General features: G+C 45.8%; 1 protein-coding gene across 1 annotated transcript; it reads right to left on the reverse strand.

The window, feature by feature from the left end:
- Nucleotides 1–829: 829 nt before the first annotated feature.
- On the reverse strand, nt 830–21,321 carry LOC120784872 (protein spinster homolog 1-like). Its single transcript, XM_040118981.1, is given in 20 exon segments — nt 830–1,837; nt 2,711–2,879; nt 4,830–4,928; nt 5,194–5,259; nt 5,959–6,148; nt 6,256–6,297; nt 6,299–6,406; nt 7,964–8,106; nt 8,260–8,326; nt 9,167–9,318; nt 9,423–9,559; nt 9,813–9,878; nt 10,972–11,187; nt 18,849–18,993; nt 19,098–19,338; nt 19,854–19,931; nt 20,219–20,348; nt 20,434–20,494; nt 20,574–20,672; nt 21,178–21,321. Coding segments are annotated over 20 exon segments (2,364 nt in total). The 5' UTR covers nt 21,262–21,321; the 3' UTR covers nt 830–1,766.
- Nucleotides 21,322–21,731: the final 410 nt, after the last annotated feature.

Genomic DNA, 21,731 nt, shown 5'->3' on the forward strand with positions numbered 1-21,731 from the left:
ACCTCCAGAAATCCACTTAGAAACCTGACGGTTCCCTCAGGAAACAGACAGTTTCACGGACTGTGAGTAGAGTAGAGATTCAAAAGACACAGGGCTGAACTGGGGCACCTTCCTGTCGCTGACATTACATCAGATTACATTTTACATCTTGGTTTTAGCATGTTTGGATCCATCAGATTGGCGGAAACATTTTTGACTTAATTTTTACAAAAACGCCAAACTTCATACTGAGCTGGTAAAAAAAAAAAAAGAAGTCGAACAAGCAGCTTCCTTTGAAACTGCCAAAAAAAACAAATAAAAAACTGGTTCCAGCTTCTCAGGCGTCAGGATTTGATGCGTTGTTTGTCATATATGGCGATAAACTCAATATATATTTAGGTTTTGGATTTTTTTTTGGGACAAGCGACTGAGTGATTGCTGCCGTAGCAGTTTAAAATCACTAACCAGAGCAGGTCCTGCTGAACTCAGCCCCCCTCCCCTAGAGACATCACTCTGCTCCAGTGCTGGCGGGCGGATTTGGTTGCCTTTGGACAGAGCCTGTCCAGCTGTTTGCAGCTGCTTGCGGTCTTTATTCACAGCAGCTTCATATTTACTGTACAGACATGAGAGCTGGATCGATCTGAACATCCTCCGGCAAGAACTGTTCCTGTCATAAGATGCTGCCGTATTGATGTACCACCTTTTTCCTGGTAGAGCTCTACATCCAGATCTCTGCCTCCTCTTCCTTTTGCTTCTGTATAAACTTGTTTTCTTCTCCTGGACCATTAAAAATTCAAGTGAGCGTGTTAATGACACTTTGCCTTCAACGACTGCAAACACACACAAAACGTCAAACAAGTAAATTCTCGTTTAATAGTTCACAAAAAAGATTTGCTAAAATAATTTGAGCTTAACAAACTTTGATTATTAACATTCACTCATTTAAAAGCTTTTTGTCTTTTTAAATAACCACTGTTAACATGATCTTCTCTGTAACGTGTGCTCTACCTGCCCTCACCGGAGACAGTGGACTTTGGAACTAGTGTCTCCTCCACAGACGACTTGGTGACATGCTCTGAACCGGACTGAGCTCCAACCCGGAGCCCTTTACAAAGCTCTGCTTTAAATACCGGGAACATTTGAAACAAAAGAGAGGGGATCGAAATCAGTAGTAATGCCTGTGAAAGATGGATACGGGAAGAAAGAGGTACAGAGGTGATTCTGAGACTCTTCCTCAGTCCCGGCAGCTCGGATCAGTATTCTGGTGAGTTCTGCACTTCTGGCATTTAATCAACTGTAAGAAGGTTAGTGTTATCATTGAAAGTAGCTCAAACATTATGAAAAGGGATTAATAAAGTTTGTCCTGTATATAAACTGAGGTTATATTGAGAATATGGATCATATTGTCCCAGAGTCCCACTGAAGGTCCGGAGAGTTGAATAAAACGTAAAACCAAATCCACCGAGCAGCTTCCGTTGCTTCTCCTCAGTCTCTAGTGCTCATTTTCAACTTCATATATCTGCTCTGAAAACGTTCCCCATAGTGTCGAGCTCACGCAAATTAACTGGCGGGGATGCAAAAAATACTTCCTGAATGATGGCATGTTCCTGGGAAAGGTAGAAAAAAGTACTGCAGACAAAACATTAAAAAAAAAAAAAATCCTAAAATGCTTCTGCATGGCAGATAGTCCAATCGGTGTTCGCAGCCCTAAGAACATTTCATAAAACAACCGCAGGTGTGTGAAGGACCAGGCAGAACACAAAAAACCCTCCATCAGGTTTCTGGCATCAGATCAGAACACTGGACACTGGCACCCGGGTGGACCGGCCGCTTTTCGGTACAACAATCGGCTCGTCATCTGTGAACAGGGAGAAATGAGAAAAAAAAAACTTGATTTAGGCACAGCAGCTGCACTTTGTTTGCAAAAACTGAGGGTGGTCGCTGGTCCAGGAGACTCCGAGGCCGCGATCAGACACGGATTTATTCATCCCGTGCGTTAAGCCACGCTCCATTTTATACTTCCTGCTCAGCCAGAACTGAAACTTTCGTGCCCACGTTGAACGGATAAAGTGACCGGCCACAATGTGGAGCTCACGCTGAACATTGATGAAAAACCCCTGGTCACTTTTATCCAGTTACAACACAGAGACGTTTACTCAGACAAGACGCCCTCACGCAACTCTGTGGTCTTGAGGCTTCGCTTTTAGCCACAACGTATAAAATACTGCTGCAATAATATAACAAATAAGATAAAAAAGACTCGCTACAGTTTATGACGGACCTGTTGACGGCAGGGAAATCAGGCTGTTGAGCTGCAGACAGACGACCAAAATTTTTGACCTGCAGTAGAATCCGTCTGGTCGTCCGACAGCCGGATCATCGATCATTCCCAAACTACACGTCGAACGACGGCTGATCCGGCTGAAATTTGGCCCGACGGTTACCTGACTCTGGCCAGCGATCGTGCTCTCAGCTGTAAGAGAGCGGTTCTATCGTGTGGACATCCAATGAGCAGCTCTGCAGGAGGAAACCAGCAGCTGCAGGACAGACGGTTTTTTTGTGTGTTGGACAGATCCGAAAACCCTGTGATGAACGTTTCTTGTCGGTACGAAGCCTTTGCCGCCGCAGGCGTCAACAGACAACCTCCGCCACGAAGCTGCCGTTCGAAAAGACGAAACGATCACTGACCAAACACGGCTTCGAGCGGACCGAGCCACTCGGTGCGTCTCACCTGTGGGGACGAAGTTCTCGGCCCGCTGACGGTCTCTTTCGATGAAGAGGGCGGTGGCGAGGAAGAAAGCCCCGCCCACCACGGCCACGAAGGAGCAGAGCAGCAGAGAGAGCTGCAGAGACCGGAACTGCCAGAGGAACGAGTCCGTCCTCCTCAGAGAGTCCGAAACCTGAGACACACGGGAGGAAGAGGACAGATGTGAGTGCAGAGAGGACAGAAACCTGCTGCGACACAGTCGTCTGCAGAGTAGGACGTCCCGCCTGGATGTTCCGATTCCGACTGTGAGCAGGGACATACAGGACCGCCGTGTGTCCATTGCCTCCATGTAGCGCCGCAGACACTGGTCCATTACTCCATCGACGTGCAGGTAACCGTCGGCTACTCCGATGATAAATGAACTGTTTTAGTCACCGACTGATGTTTCTCCTGATGGGGATTTGGTGCTGCATCGTAAAAATCTTTGGGTTCGGGATCGTCGGTCGGATAAAACCAGACGTGGTAAATTATAAAGGCCATTCTCACCACTTCCTGACGTTTTATAGACCAAACGATTGATCAATTAATCTGGAAAATAAATCAGTAGACTGATCGATAGCCAAAGCCAAACATATATTACTCCGGAACTTAAAGGAACAGTTCGACATTTTGGGAAATAAGCGCATTCTCCTGCTTTGGGGGATTCAGATATATTCAGTTTGATCCCACTCTCGCGTCTGGACCGTAACTACGGAGCTACCGCCAGCAGCTGGTTAGCCTAGCTTAGCATAAAGACTGGAAATGGGGAAACTGTCCAGAGGAGACAAAACCCACCTCCCTGACTAACATGTGATATCTCGTTTGGTTGATCCGTACACAAACTGAAGTGTAAAGACGACACATTCATTTTTCAATTTAAATCGGCAACAAGAAATAGTCTGGCACGTAACCCCGCAAAAGTGCTAGCTGTCGACACTTTGGTTTTTGTACTGATTAATAAAGCCTTGGAGGTGTCGATCGGTTCGCGTTAGTTTCAGTTTCTGTCCAACTTTGACTCGAATGAACTTAAATACAAAAACGCATCTCTGTGTAAATATGCCTCCTTTCATCCGGCTGCTCTGTTACTTTCTCTTTCTCTCTCTTTCTTTCTTGCACACGCGTACACGTAAAAATCCAGTTGTAGAAATGGCAGAAAAATTAAGAAATTAAAGTATTTTCATGTGTCTTTAAGTCAGTGCTTTCATTTAGTCATTACTAGTAATTATTATCCATTACCAAGGATACAAATCACTCGCTTCCTGTCATCTCTCCACACTGCACTGTAAAAATACCAGTCCAACTAAAATTACATGGCATGTTTCTGTCTGCTACAGTTTATGTGTCTGCTGAGAAACCTTTTCATTTGACACACAGATCCTCCGAAGTCAAAGCAATCGGTTGATTCTCGCAGCGAGGAGACAAGTCGTACAGCGGCAATGAGTTGTCTACGCTCTCGTTCTTCCGCCATCCTTTTTATGGCTCTCAAGCTTGCGTAGCGGTCTGGGCGGGGTTGCAACCATTCCCTGATCTATAGTACACAGATACAAACTGGGTGAGACTCGTCTTAAAACGGCCTTTGAGAAACACGGCAGACAATGGTCCTTTAAACAGTAGAATAGCTCATTTCTCTTACAGTAACTGCCATGTAAATCACTTGGCCTGTGTTCTCCTTTAAGAAAGAAATGTGAAACCGAGAGGGAGAAATTTATACTGTCTGTTTTCATGATGGCGCCCCCTGGTTCGGCGTTAACTCCGGAGCATAACTTCAGTTCTCCGTCTGAGTGGATGGAGGCCGTATTTCCGCACAGCCGGTCGCATCGCTTCATTTTAAACCATATTTGTGAGTAGTTCTGATATTTCCCCCAAAACCTTTTTTTTTTCCTTCTATTTAATAAATAAATCTGTTGACACAAAATTAAAAACACACTATTTTTGACTGAAACAAGGAATGACATGTAACTTTAGTTGGACTTTACATGAGGTTATAGAGAAACTAGTATTTAAAAAGTATGTTGCAATATTGTTATATATTGTTGCTCTGTTCTGCGTCGTCTTTGTCCATGGTGTTTTGTGTGTGTGTGAGTGTGTGTGTGTGATGACTTACCACTCCTATCAGGTATGGACTTCCAGCATCTCCTAACAGATGAGAAATGACGATCTGCAGAGCCTCGGCTGTGGAGCGACGCGTGGGAACGACCACGTACTGAGAAACAGTCAGAGTCACAGTCACAGCTCAGTTCAGTTCAGTATAATGTACCTGATCGAAGATTAAATTAACTAACAAACTGAAATTAAACTACTCCGCTCAAACAATGCATGTTAAATGTATTGTACTGTATTTTTAAGAGCTAAAATCGTCCTGTAAAGAAACGGACGTTGCCGTAAATAAAAACAGAGAAGACAAACGTAGTGAATGATTCACAGGAGAGATTTGTGAGGGAGATGAAAGCGAGAGACTGGTTTCTCACCAGTAGAATATCAGCCACGATGGCCCAGTTCATGGACAGGAACGTCTCTCCGAGGAAAATAAAAACCTGAAGGGGCAGACAGACAGCACATCGCACTTAAAGCTCAACGCTGAACTCAGGAGCTGGTGGAGACCCAAAAACTTCCAGCGAACGTTAGCTGAACCTTAATGAGGCGATAATGTGTCACGGCTCTGTTATCCTGCCTCCTAGTGGCCGATAAGCTTCCTGCAGCTTTAATGCCTTGGACGGCCCTCGTTATAAAAACAGGAGCAGCAGTGGAATATGACCGACGTCGAAACACCACTGGCTCAAGTTTTCTATACACAGTACTACGCCGTGAGGTTTAGATTCTGACTGGTCCCAGACTCATCCTGCAGCAGGACAACGAGTCCAAACACGCAGACAGACTCATAAAGAGCTGTCTGCAGGGACCAGAAGGACAAGGAGTCCTGCAGCCGATGGTCTGGACCCCACAGAGCCCTGATCTCAACATCACGGAGTCAGTCTGGGAACCCGCCCAGAACCTGAAAAACTGTGTCCAGGTGGACCGAGGAGAACTGGTGCTGGTTTAAAGGCAAAGGGGGGGTCAAAGCAAGTTGCTAAGTTACATTAACACGTATGTTTTCTGTTGATATTAACATGCTGACTGTAACACAACAACCTGTTGATGATGCCAGATGAAAAGCCAGGTGATCACCAAAGTCACGGGGATCGGTCTGCTGAAAAGCTGCTCTTGAATCTGTGACGGCGAGGGTGAGAACTCACGTATGTGGCGATGGTGCTGGCCTCGGCGAAGACGATGGCCAGGTAGAGGAAAGGTGCCGAGAGGAGCAGACCGGCAGCGCAGACCAGCGGATCGGCTCGGGGCGTCCTCGTCCTCAGCAGCCGACTTGCCTGCACACCGCTGGCCACGCCCAGCACACCTGTGACGCAGGTGATGGCCCCAAAAATCAGACTGTCGGGAGAGAAACGACCATAAGACAGTCAGGTGTGTGCTCTCTCTTTCAGACAACCACAGTGTCATCTCATGTCACTGTGCGGCCATGACCAGATGCATGTTACCTGTCTGAGGAGGCGCAGTGTCCCTCCAGACAGGGAGCTCTCCCCGGTGAAGATGGCGGCTCTCAAGAGAAACGTCGGAGCCCAAAGAGCCAGAGAACCGGTGACAAACGCCACCGCCGTGAAGCCGAAGGTGGACAAGACAAAGCTGTAGCTGCAAAAAATAAATAAAGAAAAAAGAAAAAAAGACCCAGGTCAGTAGCAGATCCGCTGGACTCGTATCTAAGTCGCAGCAAACGTTTAAAATATGAAATCTGTCAGCAAACCTGAGACAATTTATAGTCATCGTCAAGCTGAATCCCAAACACAGCAAACACAAGACACAAGCATCAAGTGTTTGGAGCTGGGGAATTTATTTAAGTGCTGCAACCTGCATAAAAAACAAAAAACGCCTTAAGAGGAGAGTCGACCTCTCCTAACAGGAGTCGGACGACATTCTGCAATGTCTGTACTACCCAACCATTGCTGCTTCATCTGTCTGTTAAAGCGATGGCTTTTTGGCATTTCTCTTACTGAAATGTACCATAATGACTCAGACGTGGCAGGATGGTTAGAGAAAGAGCCACAGTATCTAACGCCTGGGGGCTGTTTCACAAAAGAAACCTGCAAGCGCTGCAAATGTGAGCAGCGTCATGTTTCATAAATGATTGCTGCTCATAAATTGTACCGACATTTTCTAAGAGTCCTCTTGCAGGCTCACGTATGGGCCGCAAGTATCGCATCGGTTTTGACTGGTGTGAATGGTGTGAAACTGAGCGAGGAGAAGAAACGAGCTCGCGATCTGAATTTGGTGCAACGGGAACCTGCTGCGTGAGAGGGAGCAGTGGTGTTATAATCCACCGTCACTGGCAAACAGGGTGACAAGACTGCAAACACCTGTGTCAGTAAGACACAATAATAACAACACAGTTCAACTGCAGCACAAGCTGCAGCCTCCGGAACGATCACACATTTGAATCAACACGTCTCTGAAACCGTTTCAACACAAACTGAAGATCAGAACCTTCATGAAGGAGGGTTTGTTACAGGACAGTTTACGGAATAAACCCCGATCTGAGTGTATTCAGATCATGTAGGTCATGTATGTGCATTATAAGAACTGAGGACGATGAACAAACGTTTTGCACATCTTAAGTAAAGTAAAGGATGTTGTGATTAATTTACCAATCAACTTTCATTCGTGTTTTGTTACAGAAATTGTACCAAACGGTGTATTTTACTCTAATTATATATCAGTACCTCTCCTGTACAAACTACTGTCGTGTCGTTACCATGGCCGGATTAACCCGTTTAACAACCCGTTTAACACCCCATTTACTACCCTCCGCGCAATGTGTATATGCCCGGTTGCCCCCCAAGTTCCCATTAGGTCCGGTACCGACAGCAGCTTGATTGTAGGCCAGAGACCCAGAAACCAAGCAGTATTCCTGGAATGAAACCAACTGGCCCCGGATGCTTCTAAATAATAAAGGTCTTAAAGTGAGATCTTGACACAGGGTCCATTACAAGACAGAGCCACAACATTAGCTAATAATGCAGGACCTGGCTGAAGTGATAATGTACTTTGTAGGTTCAAACTCTTCACCAAATTTGCGATTAAACCAATTGGCAAAGATCAACTGGCGTGCGTCGAACGTGGAGCAGTTGCCTACTTTAGCCAGCTGGTACTCCAGCCTTGAACGACACTGAATATAAAGGAAGCTGAACCTACTTCTTGCTCAGGGCCTGCAGGTCCGTCAGCCAGCTGGTCTGGTGCAGGTGGTGCTCCGGTCGGGCCTCGATGGCTCCTCTTTTAGGCTCCTGAACCACAAACAGCAGCAGCAACACTGCGATCAGCCCCAACGCTGGAGTCACCTGAGGGAGAGGTAACGCTGTCAGGGGACGGTACGGGAACAACAGAGCCCGGAAACTCAAACGGCGTCCGTTACGACACCAGAAAGAGCTGCGACGGACGTCATTGCCAGCCAGAGTGTGAATCGGCTTAATGTAGAAAGAAAGAAAAGTTACCCGCAGAGCCCAGTGCCAGTCATTCGCTATATTAGTGACTTGTGACCCCACGATGTATCCAAGACCACTGAGAACAAGAAAACATAGAGACAAGAAGGTTAGAGACCAAGCAAAGTTCCCCATCTGAAACTTACCAACAAGGACTGACTGTGTGCAGCACAGAGGGGGCTGGGAAATTTGCTGATTCATTTTTACATTTTTTCCACACTAGCTCCATGTTATATTTGAAGAATACTTTTCTGACGCATACTTTCAGAAATGTCGACGGCAACGCTTTGTATGAGGGGTCCCGGATTTTCCAGCTAGTGTCTTGGAAACTTTGCTCATTATATCCTAAACATTTGCTGGTATTTGACTGTAAATTACTAGGATATTTCCAGTGTTAGTGGTAATTGCAGTTACAGTTACTTTTTTTTTTAATATACACTGTATTTAATTATTTTTTCCTTAAAACTCATATAAATGAGCAGGTACTTATTAACTGTAGCAACTAACACTTTCTTCATTTCCCTTACAATTACTACCAAACTGGAAATATCATAGTAACTTACAGCTGAACACCATTAAGCTAATTATGGGGAAATTTCCCGGAAATCAGTTGGAAAATATGGGACCCGTAAAAATAAAGTGGCACCATACGAACACGTTTTTCGACAAACCAACAAACCTCTGGTACTCGCCAGATTCGATGCTTTAGATCCTTTCTGGTCAGTATCAAGAAAGAACTTCCCCTCTAAAATATCCTGCCTCAGGTCATATTGTACATTCGTCAGAACCCGGGAGCAGGTTTGTCCGTTGTGTGTTTCGGCATCAGGAACCCGTTACTGCTCCGACCTCTAGTCCCCACCTCTTATTGCTGTATTACAAGTTTTACAAGGAATCCTCAGGATCAGCTGAGGTCTCCTACCTGCCGACGGGAATGGCGAAGTAGAAGACGGAGAGCATGTTCGTCCTCTTCCCCTTCACATAGAGGTCAGCGATGATGGTGGGAGCGATGGTGGAGTAACTGGCCTCCCCCACTCCGACCAGGCCCCGGGTCAACAACAGGGCCCAGAAATGCTGCAAGAAGAAGGAGGATTTAGGTTTGACGGCTTCTACGCTCTCAAGGAAAGCACACTTCGGTCTGACGTCAGAATGATGTCGAAAAGTAACACGTCTCTCACTTCTTTGGGCGTATAGGAGCTGGCCAGCGTCACCAAGGACCAGAATGCAATTCCAAAACTCATGATGAACTTCCTGTTGTACCTGTCACCCAGGTATCCAAAGAACGGAGCCAGGAACATGTAGCTGCAGATAAAAACTGGAAAGAAACAAACGGGCAGACATGCCCAGAACTCAACTTCACTGATGCGTTTTACATAAAACACACACCTGAAATAAGCTACAAAGCCAATTTATGTTCGAAAACTAGTAAATTAACAATCTGCACACGACACTGCAAAAAAAAATACCGTCCAGGTTTAATGAAATGTAGCAGAGCTTAAATGGTCGTCTGACTGCAGCCTAGTCACACAGAGAAACGTAACATTTTGTCCCGAGTTGGTTCTTCTTACCAGTTTGGAGTAAGCCAGATTTCTCATCGTCAATCCCAAAATAATGCTCTATGTCCGGGAGAACACCTGGTGGGAGTCAAAGCAGTCGTATTAGTTTTACAGCAGAGCGTCGTGACGGGGCATTTTCCTTCCATCTGACTGAAGGGGTTCGATTTTCTCCGAGCCTCTGACTGTGTCCAGCATTTTCCTCTGGCGAACCGAGAGGTGAGAAGGTCTGACGTTACGCGTTTCTGCTTTCCGGTTCCGTGCTACGAACTACAGTATCCAGCAGGCACCGCGATCAAACCGTGGCAGTATGTTGTTTACGCAGTCAAATGAAAAGGATATGATGATTAATAAGTGCTCTGTCAATTAAATTTCCTACTACACACACTGCTCAGTCAACACCTCCATAAAACTCGTGTGTGGTTGGGCTGCCACTGGAACACACATATTGTTAATAGTTACGAAGCTGCCAATTATTTTCTCAATTAACACTTTGGTCTAAATATGACAAAACAGTAAAAAATGTTCATCTCATTTTCCCCGAGTCCGAGGTGACGATACTCAGTTAACTGATATAAAACAAAGCGGCAACACGCTCGGCTCACATCAGACAACGTTTGACATTTTTGCCTGATAAATGAGGTAAATTATTAAACTGGTGAACTTGGTGGAATAAATGTGGTTTTGTTTTTTTACTATTTTCTGACACATTCATGGATTAAAGAATAAATCTCCTATTTGAATAAATATTTCGCGGATGAACTGCAGCCTGAGTGAAACTAACGCTTCACTGGAAATGTGATTCTGTGCTAATTTTAGCAAAACTAGAGACAGCGATCAATGTAATGGCCAGTGTAACCCTGAAGATCTTTTACTGAGTAAACAGCTGAACGTGCAAAAATAAGCAACACAGAAAGATAGAGGCAACATTAATGGACACTAGGGTTTCCGGTTTAGACGGAGCCTTTCTCTCAAGGACATTTCCATTCTCCCTATAATTTATACCACATTTCTGTGTTCTTTCCAGGAAATTATTCCTTCTAAGCGCATTATTCTCAAATCTCCTGATATTCCCTGCCTTGCCCAGAGAGCTTATCAATTCCCCGACGCTGCCTGTCTGAAACTGATCGGCTTGTGATTGGCCGTGGCGAGACAGCGGGAGCGGACATTGTACCTGCCACGGTGAACCTGTCCATGTAGTTGAGCAGGTTGATGTAGAAGAGGATGAAGACGGTCAGCAGGGCTCGGACTCTGGACACCCCGCTGGACGGGCCCTCCTGCGGCCGCGGACCCGCCGCCCCGCCCTCCTCCTCCAGACCCTCCGCCTCGCTGTCATCGGAGAAGAACGGCGCAGAGTCCGACGTGGGCTCGCCCAGAGACATGGCCGCCGCTGAGGAGAGGGATCAAGACCGTTAGCCCGTTTTCATCATCGTCATCATTCATTCACTGACGGGGAAAATAACGGTTAGTTGCAGCCCTAAGCTCTACACTTCTAAACCTAAACAGATGTGTCTTCATCGGCCTCATTAGTACCCAGTTATAACTCTTCTCGGGAAGATTTTTAATGAGGAAATTACAGGACGTGCAAGATGAAGTAAAAGACAAAAAACACAATTATTGTTAAAAAACAAGCTGCCCCCTTCTGCAGGAGGGAATCACAGAAACTGAGTGCAAAGACGCCAAGATCCAGAGCGTCAGAAGAGGAAGAGGCAGAGAAAGGAGAAACTACAGTCATGTGTTCTCCACACTCCGAGGAGGAAGAGCAGCTGACGACTCAGACGATTTGCTGATGTGATGAACATTGCGTGCACCTCAGAGTTGTGCCTTCGTCGACTCAAGAGGAAACCGTCTCTCTCCCAACATGCATCTCGCACCAAGAACTCGAAGTTCTGATGAGAGGCTTCTCATCAAACCCGATCCAAGTCTTTGAGCCTCCTCCGCAGTAAGCTCACCTAAATTTGCATGGAGGCAAATCCCCCGTACAGAGTAGCACCATGCACCCAGGGCTGCTCCTCTAAAGCTTAAATGAAATTCAAATGTTGCTTTCCTGGGAAACTTCCCACTCAGATGCTGCTCAGCTACTTTCCTCCTTTCATCAGGTGTTAATGATTTATGCCTGATTTTTGATAGACTTGAGGTCACTTTGTTCTCGGCATGCTGATAACTCTCTTAAGGTCAGATCTTTGAAGGAGAAGATTAGTCATCCAGAGCAGCTCGCTGTGAAACTTTCAGATTCGAAACAAGAAAGCCACCAAACCATCAAGTTCTTACTGACCGATCTGCCCGTTGCTGTCTCAGTTCATTTTTGGTCTATAACCGTGTCACATACACAAACATTTTGTGTCCGAGGTCACGTCCTCAAATGTCGTTTAGTTAAAAAAAAAAAAAAAAAAAGAAAAACCTCAAAGATTTTCAGTTTATAACGTTATCAACAAAGAGAAAAGCAGCAAATCCACACGCTGGAGAAACTGCAACCACAGAATGTCTTTGGCTCGACAGGATCAAAGATGGTTGCTGACTGATTTTCCTGTCGATTGACCAACTGTTTGAGCTCTGATTTTTATTTATCATACAAAGCTGAGAATCTTCATAATCCTCATTTAAATGCAGCCCCTGTGGATCTTTTTGTACCTTCACTTTATCATACATTTATTTGTCACTTCAATGTTTTATTTGCTAAATGACTGGATAAGCGGCCACTTCACATTAACTGTTGGTTAGACATTATTTATTATTAATTATTCTTCCTGTCATTTTATTTTTGTTGTCTTTAGAGCTGAAACGATTAGCTCGTTAATCGATCAGCTGACTGACAGAAAATTAAATCTAAACTATTTCGGTATAATCGAATCATGGTTTAAAGGAAAAATTCCACACATTCTAATGGTTCCAGCGTCTTAAACGTCCGGATTTAACGCTGCTCGATGTCGAACATGAGAGCAGACCGAGTCCCTTTGGGTTTGGGACTGTCGGTCGGACGGAACGAGACATCGGAAGACGTCACCTCGGATTTCTTGAGGGTCACAGGAGCACCTTGGGAAATGATAACCGGTAATTTCCCTTTGCTTTCTGAACTTTTATAGATACACTGATTAGTCAAGAAAATAATTAACAGATTAAGTGCAAACGAAAGTAATAATTGGGCCCAGCTCTACCTCTGATTATTGTTTTTCCTGCTGTTTTCCTTGTACACTGATATTATTATTACGATCACATTCGTCGAAGGAGAAATGAAACGTTCCCTTGGCAAGATTCAAAACAAGAGCGCCTCAAAAAAAAAAAAAAACAATCAAGCTGTTGTTTTTATTTTTAGTAGAAAGAATCGTTAAATACTATTAGGATTAAACCTGTTTTCATTTAGTCAGCCCACGACTGGCTGAGTCGATTCACCTATAAAATGCCAGTAGAACCTCTGCAGACTCCGTGGCGACGTCAACAGACGTCTTGTTGCCTCCAAACTCAGAGATATTCAGTTTAACACGATATAAAAGAGAAGAAAATCCTCACAGTAGAGAAGACTGCAACCAAGGAATTTGTTTTTGGCATTTTGGGTTATTGTTGCCAATTCATTTTCTGTCAATTTGAGCGATCAAATAATCAAGCTCTAAATATAAATGCTATTTCAAGCAGACGATATGAATAAAAATTACTCGCGTGCATCCACTGTTCACACTGGCGTTGGTTGGACAACACAAGACATCTGACGACGTCACCTTGGACTCCGGGAAACTGTGATGGACTTCTTTTTTTTTCTTTTTAACTATTTTATAACATTTTAAGACCCAAATATAAAAAACAATGATGACGGAAAGATGGAAATCTTGTGACCTGGTTAACTCTTGATGGACGAAGCTGCAACGTCAACGGCTGAAAATAACAGGTTTTATAAAAAGGTAAAGTCGTATACATCCCGCTGAGTCGGACGGATGTTGCAGATTTCATCACATCTTGACATCTGTTCACCTTACCAGTCTACAGAGAGACAACAAATGATTTTATTGAATTACTGCCCGGGGCCAATCACGACAGACAGAGACAGACAATGACACTTGAGGAGAGAGGGGTCGCCCGGTGGCCTGGAACCTTGCCCCCTTTTAGGAAACACAACTCACTGATAAGAGACACACACACACACACACACACACACACACACACACACACACACACACACACACACACACACACACAGGTGCCATTCCTCTGCTCCCCGAACTCACATTTGAACCGCACGGGGACTCACGAGCAAGCACGAGTAAACAATAAGCCGCCGCTGCGGATAACGCCAACAGGACCCCGCTCAGAACTCCACTGGCAATTCGGTCAGTTTAACGAGCCCCCGGCACCGAACGTCATTTTTTTGGTTTTTAACGGTCGAGGTGTGACACGCGTCAGACAAGTTAGCTCATTTAACAAAAAGCCTTTTATGACAAGACTCCATTCATAATTCTGTCAGTTTTATGTACCACGTTTTACAACAAACACGCGTTACTTTAAAACGGTTCTGATGTGACATTTACTGCGTCGGTTTATCAGTGTGACAGCAAACGTTATATATCAATTTAAAAAACTGTCTAAAAGTGGATTTATGAGTTCTAGGAATTATTTACGGCGCTTATCCCGAATGACGGTTTAATGTGCATCGTCCTTGAAAGAACAACAGGCAGTACATGGAAAAAAGCTTCGAGTAATATTCACGTTGACACTTGTTTGATTGTTGTATGCTAACAATACATAATTCATCGTGAGGAACAGTCTTTGGAGGAAAATGAAGACGTCTAATCGAAGCAACGCTAAATTCGCAATCTCTTGAATGGAGTTCGGCGTGAGGTTTTCAAGCTAATGGGAGGTACACGAGAGGGACACGTAACAAGAGTTAATCAATGCTTTACGTTGGTTTAATGAGATTATGGCAGAAAGGGAAAATAAAGTCGCTTCGTTTTATTTGTCCGTCTGACGACTCGCCGACGAGCTACCTCGAGCTGAACCCGTTACCGCGGACGAACGGCCGTTGTTAGCCCGTTGTTAGCCCGTTAGCCCGTCGGTAGCCCGTTGTCTGTTGATGTTTACCTGGGAGGATGAGTCAGGGCTGACGCTTCTTTCTTCTTTCTCCCGACCTTTCCTTCGTCACACGCCGCCGCGGCCGCTATTCGGGACCCATGCCGGCGGTTCACGGTAAAATAAAAAAAAAAAAAAGAGAGAGAGAAGAACGTTTCCCCGTCGACACCGTCCGCCCGGTTTACATTTAACAAGACTGTTTGCTGCGGAGCGCTTCAGGAACGACTCTTCTTCGCCGCCGCCATGACGGACCAAACTTCCGCTCCGCAGCTCACATGACTTAACTATCTGAAGGTCACATGACAGCGTCTATCGATGAAACTGATCGGTGGATGTTTGCCGATCGGTCCTGAGGTGCTTCGTGTTTTCCTCTGTTTTCTATTACAACCGGCTCCTTAAGCTTCTTTTATTCCTGTTTTTTTTTAACCTATTACTATAATGTTTATTTTCTCCAGTTGTGTTTGTTGGTTTTACTGGTTCCTTTCCTAGTTTAAATAAAACTTCAACACTACATTTCACAGGTTTCTGTTGTATTTTCTGCTCCTTGACGTCTACAGCCCAGACCCCCACGTATTCGGACGGTTACACGTTTTTCTTCTTCTTCGGGCTCTGAGCTTCAGCTCATTCGATCCGGAACAAACGAACCGATACTACATCCGAGTGTCCGGTCTCGGCTTCAATGCGACCAGGTTTACGTCGGTGCGCAAGGGTTCAGAAGGGTTTGGACACTCGCGGCCACTAAATGTTTTCCTGAGCAGCCGCGTCCTCGTTTCGGTCAGAAGTTCCCGCGCGGCTCAGAGCTGACCGAGAGCTGCGGGTTGTCCGTCAACAGGGGGGGGGACAGGTGTCCTCACCGACGATCGAGAGAGGCCTTCGGGACCCGAACCTCCGAGGATTCACCACGAGGTGCAAACTCCCGGTAAACCTCGCGAACAGGAAAAAAAAAAAAGAAAAGCCAGGCTGCATTTCACAAAAACACACGGAGGAGCTGCAGCTCAGAGCCTGAAGAACAAGAAGACACTTCGGGTCTGGACTGTGTCGGACAGCTGTAGTTAGTTTAGATTGAAATGTTAGACCGAAACATAAAATCAGCTTTTCAAATGGGACGCGCTGCTGCAGATTACACCACACAACTGTCCGTGGTAGAGAGTTTAAAATGAGCTCCACCTGATCAGTCAGAATTATCCCATAATAGAAACGAAGGTACCCTGGGGAATGACCCCTGTGCTCAGATCAGAGCTGGTCAGCCTCATCATACTGAGACCGGCCAGTCCGCTGCTCTGGAAGAAAGTGGAGTTTGTCGGTGCGATCTGGGGGAAAGGCCGGAAAACTACCATCGTTTTGCTCTTTACTGCCCTTTGCGCTGTCCATTTTAAGATCTTCTGCCTGACGACGTGAACGACTCGTGACAGAAACGTCTGTGAAAAACAACTGATTCAGTGGCTGAACTCTGCCAAGAGTAAAGGATCCGAGCTCCCAGAGGCTGGAACATTACCTCAGTCTTCTTACAGAGCTGCATCGATTTTATTCATAATTTCATTTACAATAGAAAAGAGCATTAAAAAGTGCCAGGCTGAAGCTATTGTACAGTCAAGTTTACAATCGTACAGTGATTTATACTCTTGTATGTGTCGCCGGTTGTCCTTTTCATTTTATTTTGAATAGTCTCTACAAATATAGTCCCACTTCAATCTGAACTGTTGTATCTTTGTATTTTCAACATTTACAATAAAGTGATTTTTACAAATAAAGTAAGCGAACGACCGAAACATTTGTTTTACAAATAATAGGTAAAAAGGTGTGAAATGAATGTAAAGGCTTAAATCCAGACTTCGATGATGTCTCCGTCCTCCATGTCCAGCTGAGCCGGCGTCTGGCTGTGCGTCACCTTGGAGCCGTCGAAGTGGAAGCGGACCTTTCTCTGAGCGCCGGGAGACATCCTGGACAGATACTGGGAGAAGACGGAGCCCAGTGGCGCGTCCTGAAACAAACAGACGACACGTCAGGTTTGCGTCCTGCCGCGAAAACAAAGCCCAAGCCGAGGACGGAGAGAGGAAGAGGAGGCGCTACGAACTCTGTGCAGAGAAAACTCCTGAGAAGCGTCTCGGTCTTTGCTCTGCAGTCGAACGGTGATGAAGCTGCCGCCGCCGCCGCCCGCTGCTCCGCTTTTATCCTCGGCTGCCATGACGACACACTCTGCACAGCAAAACGGAAAAACAAAGGTTTGGGTTATTTACTTGAATCCTCTGCAGCCTCAGCTCTCTTTAGTCTTTCAGTTCTATGCTGAACGCTGCTCTTCTAACACCTGGAACCTACAGCGTCACCGTTTACACCCAGTTCTGCCTCTGACGTGCGGGATGGGTGCCCGAGGAGAGACGGAGCCTTTCAGTACAACATCTTATAACAGCTATTATACTCAATAATATTTTATCACTTTATCTTAAATGTAACTTCACTCGACTCCGCTCAGCGTCTGGTTGGTGTCTGAAAAGGAATCCCTGTTTTCACCATATTGACGTGGAACGCTGGAATGTCCCTTATCCTTTATTTTCCCTGCGAGATTCTAACATTATCAGGCTACTGTTTATCTGACTGCTCCGCATCAGAAAGCCTCCGGAGCAGCTGGTGTTAATATGAGACCAGAACTGTCCTGACCTTGTTTTATGATCCAATATTTATCTGAATCACGTTTTAGACTCTTCTCTCCCCTTCATTTCACAACTTGACAGTGCACACTTTTAGGCCTGCACTTTTAAAACTAGTGAAGCAGTTCAGATGTTTCACAGCTGAAAATTAAATATTGATTAGTGATTAATAGTCTGGTGTCCTACAGTCTTTCTATGATCTCTACAGAGGGTCAGTGTGAATCTGTTGAGTTTAGACAGACACTCGTTAACCTCTGCCCGAGCCAAGTAGTGAAGATTTCAGTCAAGAGCAGTGGTTTGGAGGAGTCGCTGACGTCGTTCCAGGAGCAAACATCTGGATTTATAGCCGATAACTGTTAAATCAAAATGGCTGAACGGTGTAGGTGACTCTTTATCATTACAGACCTTCCTCGGGACGCGGCCGCACATTCAGTTCCATCTGTAACACTACGATGCGTCTAACCTGTCAACTCATGTCTGACTCTTAGACGGGGATGTGAGCAAATGAGCCGCAGCGTTGAGAAACAAACGGCAGCCAGCAGAGTGTCCCACCAGATACCGGGGTCTCCAATCAGTGTCAGCCGTTCAGAGCAGGGGGGTTTGTATTTTTACAATCTGATGCTGTCATTGTACGGGAGAGATGCTTTCTGAAAGTAGAGAGGGTTCCTGAAATCGCTTTAAAAAAAACTTCCTCTTCCTCCTCCTCCTCTTCCTCCTCCTCCTCTTCTTCTTCCTCCTCCTCTTCTTCCTCCTCCTCCTCGGTGTCCCGGCTCACCGGAGCTCTCCCATCTTCTGTTTCAGTACCTGATAAAACTGCTCATGATCATCCATAATACTTTGCTGACCTCTGGTGGTGTAACAATAAACTGCACCCGTGATGAGTACTGGGCCCAGTCAAGTCACTGGGATTCTGTCCAGAGGTTTTTCTTTTTTTTTAATTTTTTAAGAAATTAGACATCACACCAGCTCACCTTTAGGAGCCTGTTACGAAGATGGGACTAATCTCTGTTTCCAAAACCAAAAGACCTAATATTTAACACCAGGCTATTGATGATATTGCATTGTCTTAATTAAGCTTAATGAAGACATTTAAGAAGATTCAAAAAGGACAAACGTTCTCTGGTTCCAGCTTCTCTATCAGAGTTCACGAGCTCTTCAAATTCACTGCATCCATTGTCTGTTTACTGAATCGAGCTCTTAGCGTAGCTCCTCCACAAACTGCTTGTAACAGAGTTTTCTGTCATAAACCGAACGTCACGGCGACGCTGAGCTTTTCTGATTCAGCGTCAGAACAATTGCTTCATAAAGCTTCTTAGAAAGGCCCGACGGCGGCGGGGGGCGAGTGACCAACCTATGATGTCTGCGATGCCGAGGCCGAGCTCACCGACGGTGGAGTCTGCCGGCAGCTCGACTTCCTCCCTCAACAACAGGAGGCGTGGGGGCGGGACGTTAAGGGTGACGGACAGCTGGGCCAGCACGTCCCTCAAAGGCGTCGACTGGAAGCAGACAAACGCAAACGTTAGCCTGTGCGGCGACGCGCATCTTCGCGTTTTTACCATTATTTGGGAGCATTTTTTGGGTGGAGTCTCTGCGTACGTACAGACAGCACGGGGATCTTGTGGACGTCCGTTCGGCAGCGGACCTTGAGGGGGATCTCCCGGACCGAGGAGCTGTACGGCGAACTCTGCGTGCCCCAGTTCGGGGTCATTATGATGACATCGTCGTCTTGCTCCTCCTCAATCGTTGGAGACGGGGGGCCTCGGCGGCGCCTGGACCTGGTCCTGACCTGATGCTCCGGAGACAGGAGGGAGTTCACCGCCCGGAGCCTCCTGTCGATCTCGCTGAGGGAGAAAACACACACACGAACGGTTCTGAGTCTGAAATACAAACACCTTTAATCCTTTTGTCCCTCTCTTTACTCCCTTTCCTCTTTAAATAAAGGTTCAGCTGCTTCCAGTTCTTACTTAGCAGCTGCTTTTCTGTGTGGACCACATGGCCTTTGTTGACCCTCTTCAGAAATCAGACCAAGACTAAATAATAATTTAAAAAAACAGCACTAAAATAGAAATTTAAATTGTAAAATGTTACGCTGTGTCGCTCTTGTTCTTTTTGTCTCATTCATTATTATAACTATTGTTCAGTTATTTATTATTTTCTTTTATTTCTCATTCAACATCATTTCTGTTGTTATCTTTATCACAATTTTATTAACTGTCATTATTTGATGTTTTTCCCTTATTTTAATTTTTGTCTTCTTTTATCATCCATCGCATTAATTCTGCCACATAAATAAATGACAGTCTCGACGTCCTCATTTGAGACAAAACAATGAAGTGGACTAAGAATCCAGACTCACTCGAGCTTCTTTTTAACCTGTCTGGACTGTTTCTGGACCGGACTCTCAGGAGGTGGAGATGGGCAGCGAACGGCTTCTCTGAAATAAAGACAGAAGGGGGAAAACAAGGGGAACAAATTTATGATAAAATAATCGTAACAACTTTTGCGTTTGACAAGTCATCAAATCAGGTCTGGGTGGAGAAGGACGCGTATAAAATTTAAGCTGGAAAAGATCTGTGCAGGTGACGTGAAAGAATTCATTATTCCCGTTATGAAGGTGATTTTTCCAACCCGCTTTCTGACGATGCTCATTTTGGATTTGAGAGGCTTTCTGCTGTGGAATGAACCGGCTCCCTGGACCTTAACCCGAGCTTCACTACTTACAGCTCGTTGTGTTGTGCTCGGTCCTCCACGCGCTCCGCATCGTCCTCCTCGGAGTCACTGAGGGTGACGACGGCTGCTGCCGTTCCTCGAGACGAGAACCGAGACAACAAACTGTCGTCCGCCACCTCATCTGGCCACAGACAGAAACAGTCACCCTCACAGCGAGAAAATCACCTGCCACTGGGACACAACATCGTGAGAAATTCAGTTTTTACCTGTTTCTTCCTTCTCTGTAAACACGGGAGCCATCGGCTTCAGTTGCAGACTGCTGCTCACCTGAAAATAAAAAACACTCAGGGGCCAGAGAATGCATATTGTCGGAAAAGCTTCTCTCGGCTGAGCGCCGGTTCTTTACCTGGTTCGAGTAGACCGGCACCGGGACGATGGCTGACGGGTCGAGGATGCGTCGGCGTTTGGGCGGCGGCTTCACAGCCTGCACCTCCCCGTCAGATACCTTGGAGGCACAGAGACAAAGCTGTGTTGAGCCTCTCAAAGAGAGGTGGGTGTACCCCACTGTGTTGAGAGACAATGTCGGTTGGCATAACGGCACGGGGTCAGTGGGAGGTTCCTTCTTTATTATTATGAAAATTAGGAAAAATGATTAAATCCTTTTAAATGATAATAATTATCATTATTATTATCTGAAACAAAAACACACATGATGGCTGGGTTGCCATAAATTTGTTGAGACCCAAAGCGGAAGAAACCTATCTCTTTGCTGACCAGTTGACCTTTCCTCTAGCGCCACCATCAGGCCTCTTCATTTCCGTCTCGCCTTGTTTTCCATTCCCACTTTTACAGCTGCTTATTCTCTAGTTGGCCTCTGAGAAAATCTGCTGCTGGTTTTATTCTTCTGTCTGTCATGTCATTCTGTACATGATAATGTCCATTTGTTTCAATTGAAGATGTTAATGTATATTTGAGTCATATTTATTTTAAGTTATTTTAAAGTTGCTCACTTTGCCGATAAGATAACATTTTAAACGGCCTTCAGCACGTTTGTTACAGAGGGTGTCAGTCCCGCAGCAGGACGTCGCCCGCATGTCTGCACCAGTGTCAGGTTTTCAGGGTTGTCGTGGTCTGTGGAGCCGGGGTGGAGCCCCGGTGGAGCTGCGGTGGAGCTGGGGTGCAGCTGGGGTGGAGCTGGGGTGCTGGGCCCCGATGTGATACCCCTCCATGGGGCGAGAACCGCTTTTTAACGTGGCTCTGCGCCGTTCCTCTAACGCGCTCACGTGCAATCACACAGCGGAGTGTCGTGATTTGACCGCGCGGTTAAACCCCCAAGTTTGACGGTCACTGTCGTTTATCACCAGAAACTGGAAATGAAACCAAACGCAGCGCCGGGCGACACTGGGGCCACTCCCGGCTTTTATTTTGAAGAACTCACGTTGAATCACTTTGAACGGAGCTAACCTCCGACTGCACCGATGCTAACGGACAGTTCGTCTCCGCCGTCGGTAGTTTCGTCGGTCTCCGTGGCTTCGCCGCTGAACTGTTCACGTTTCGCCGGCGG

Source organism: Xiphias gladius, chromosome 3, assembly GCF_016859285.1.
Source record: "Xiphias gladius isolate SHS-SW01 ecotype Sanya breed wild chromosome 3, ASM1685928v1, whole genome shotgun sequence".
NCBI classification, from domain to species: domain Eukaryota; kingdom Metazoa; phylum Chordata; class Actinopteri; order Istiophoriformes; family Xiphiidae; genus Xiphias; species Xiphias gladius.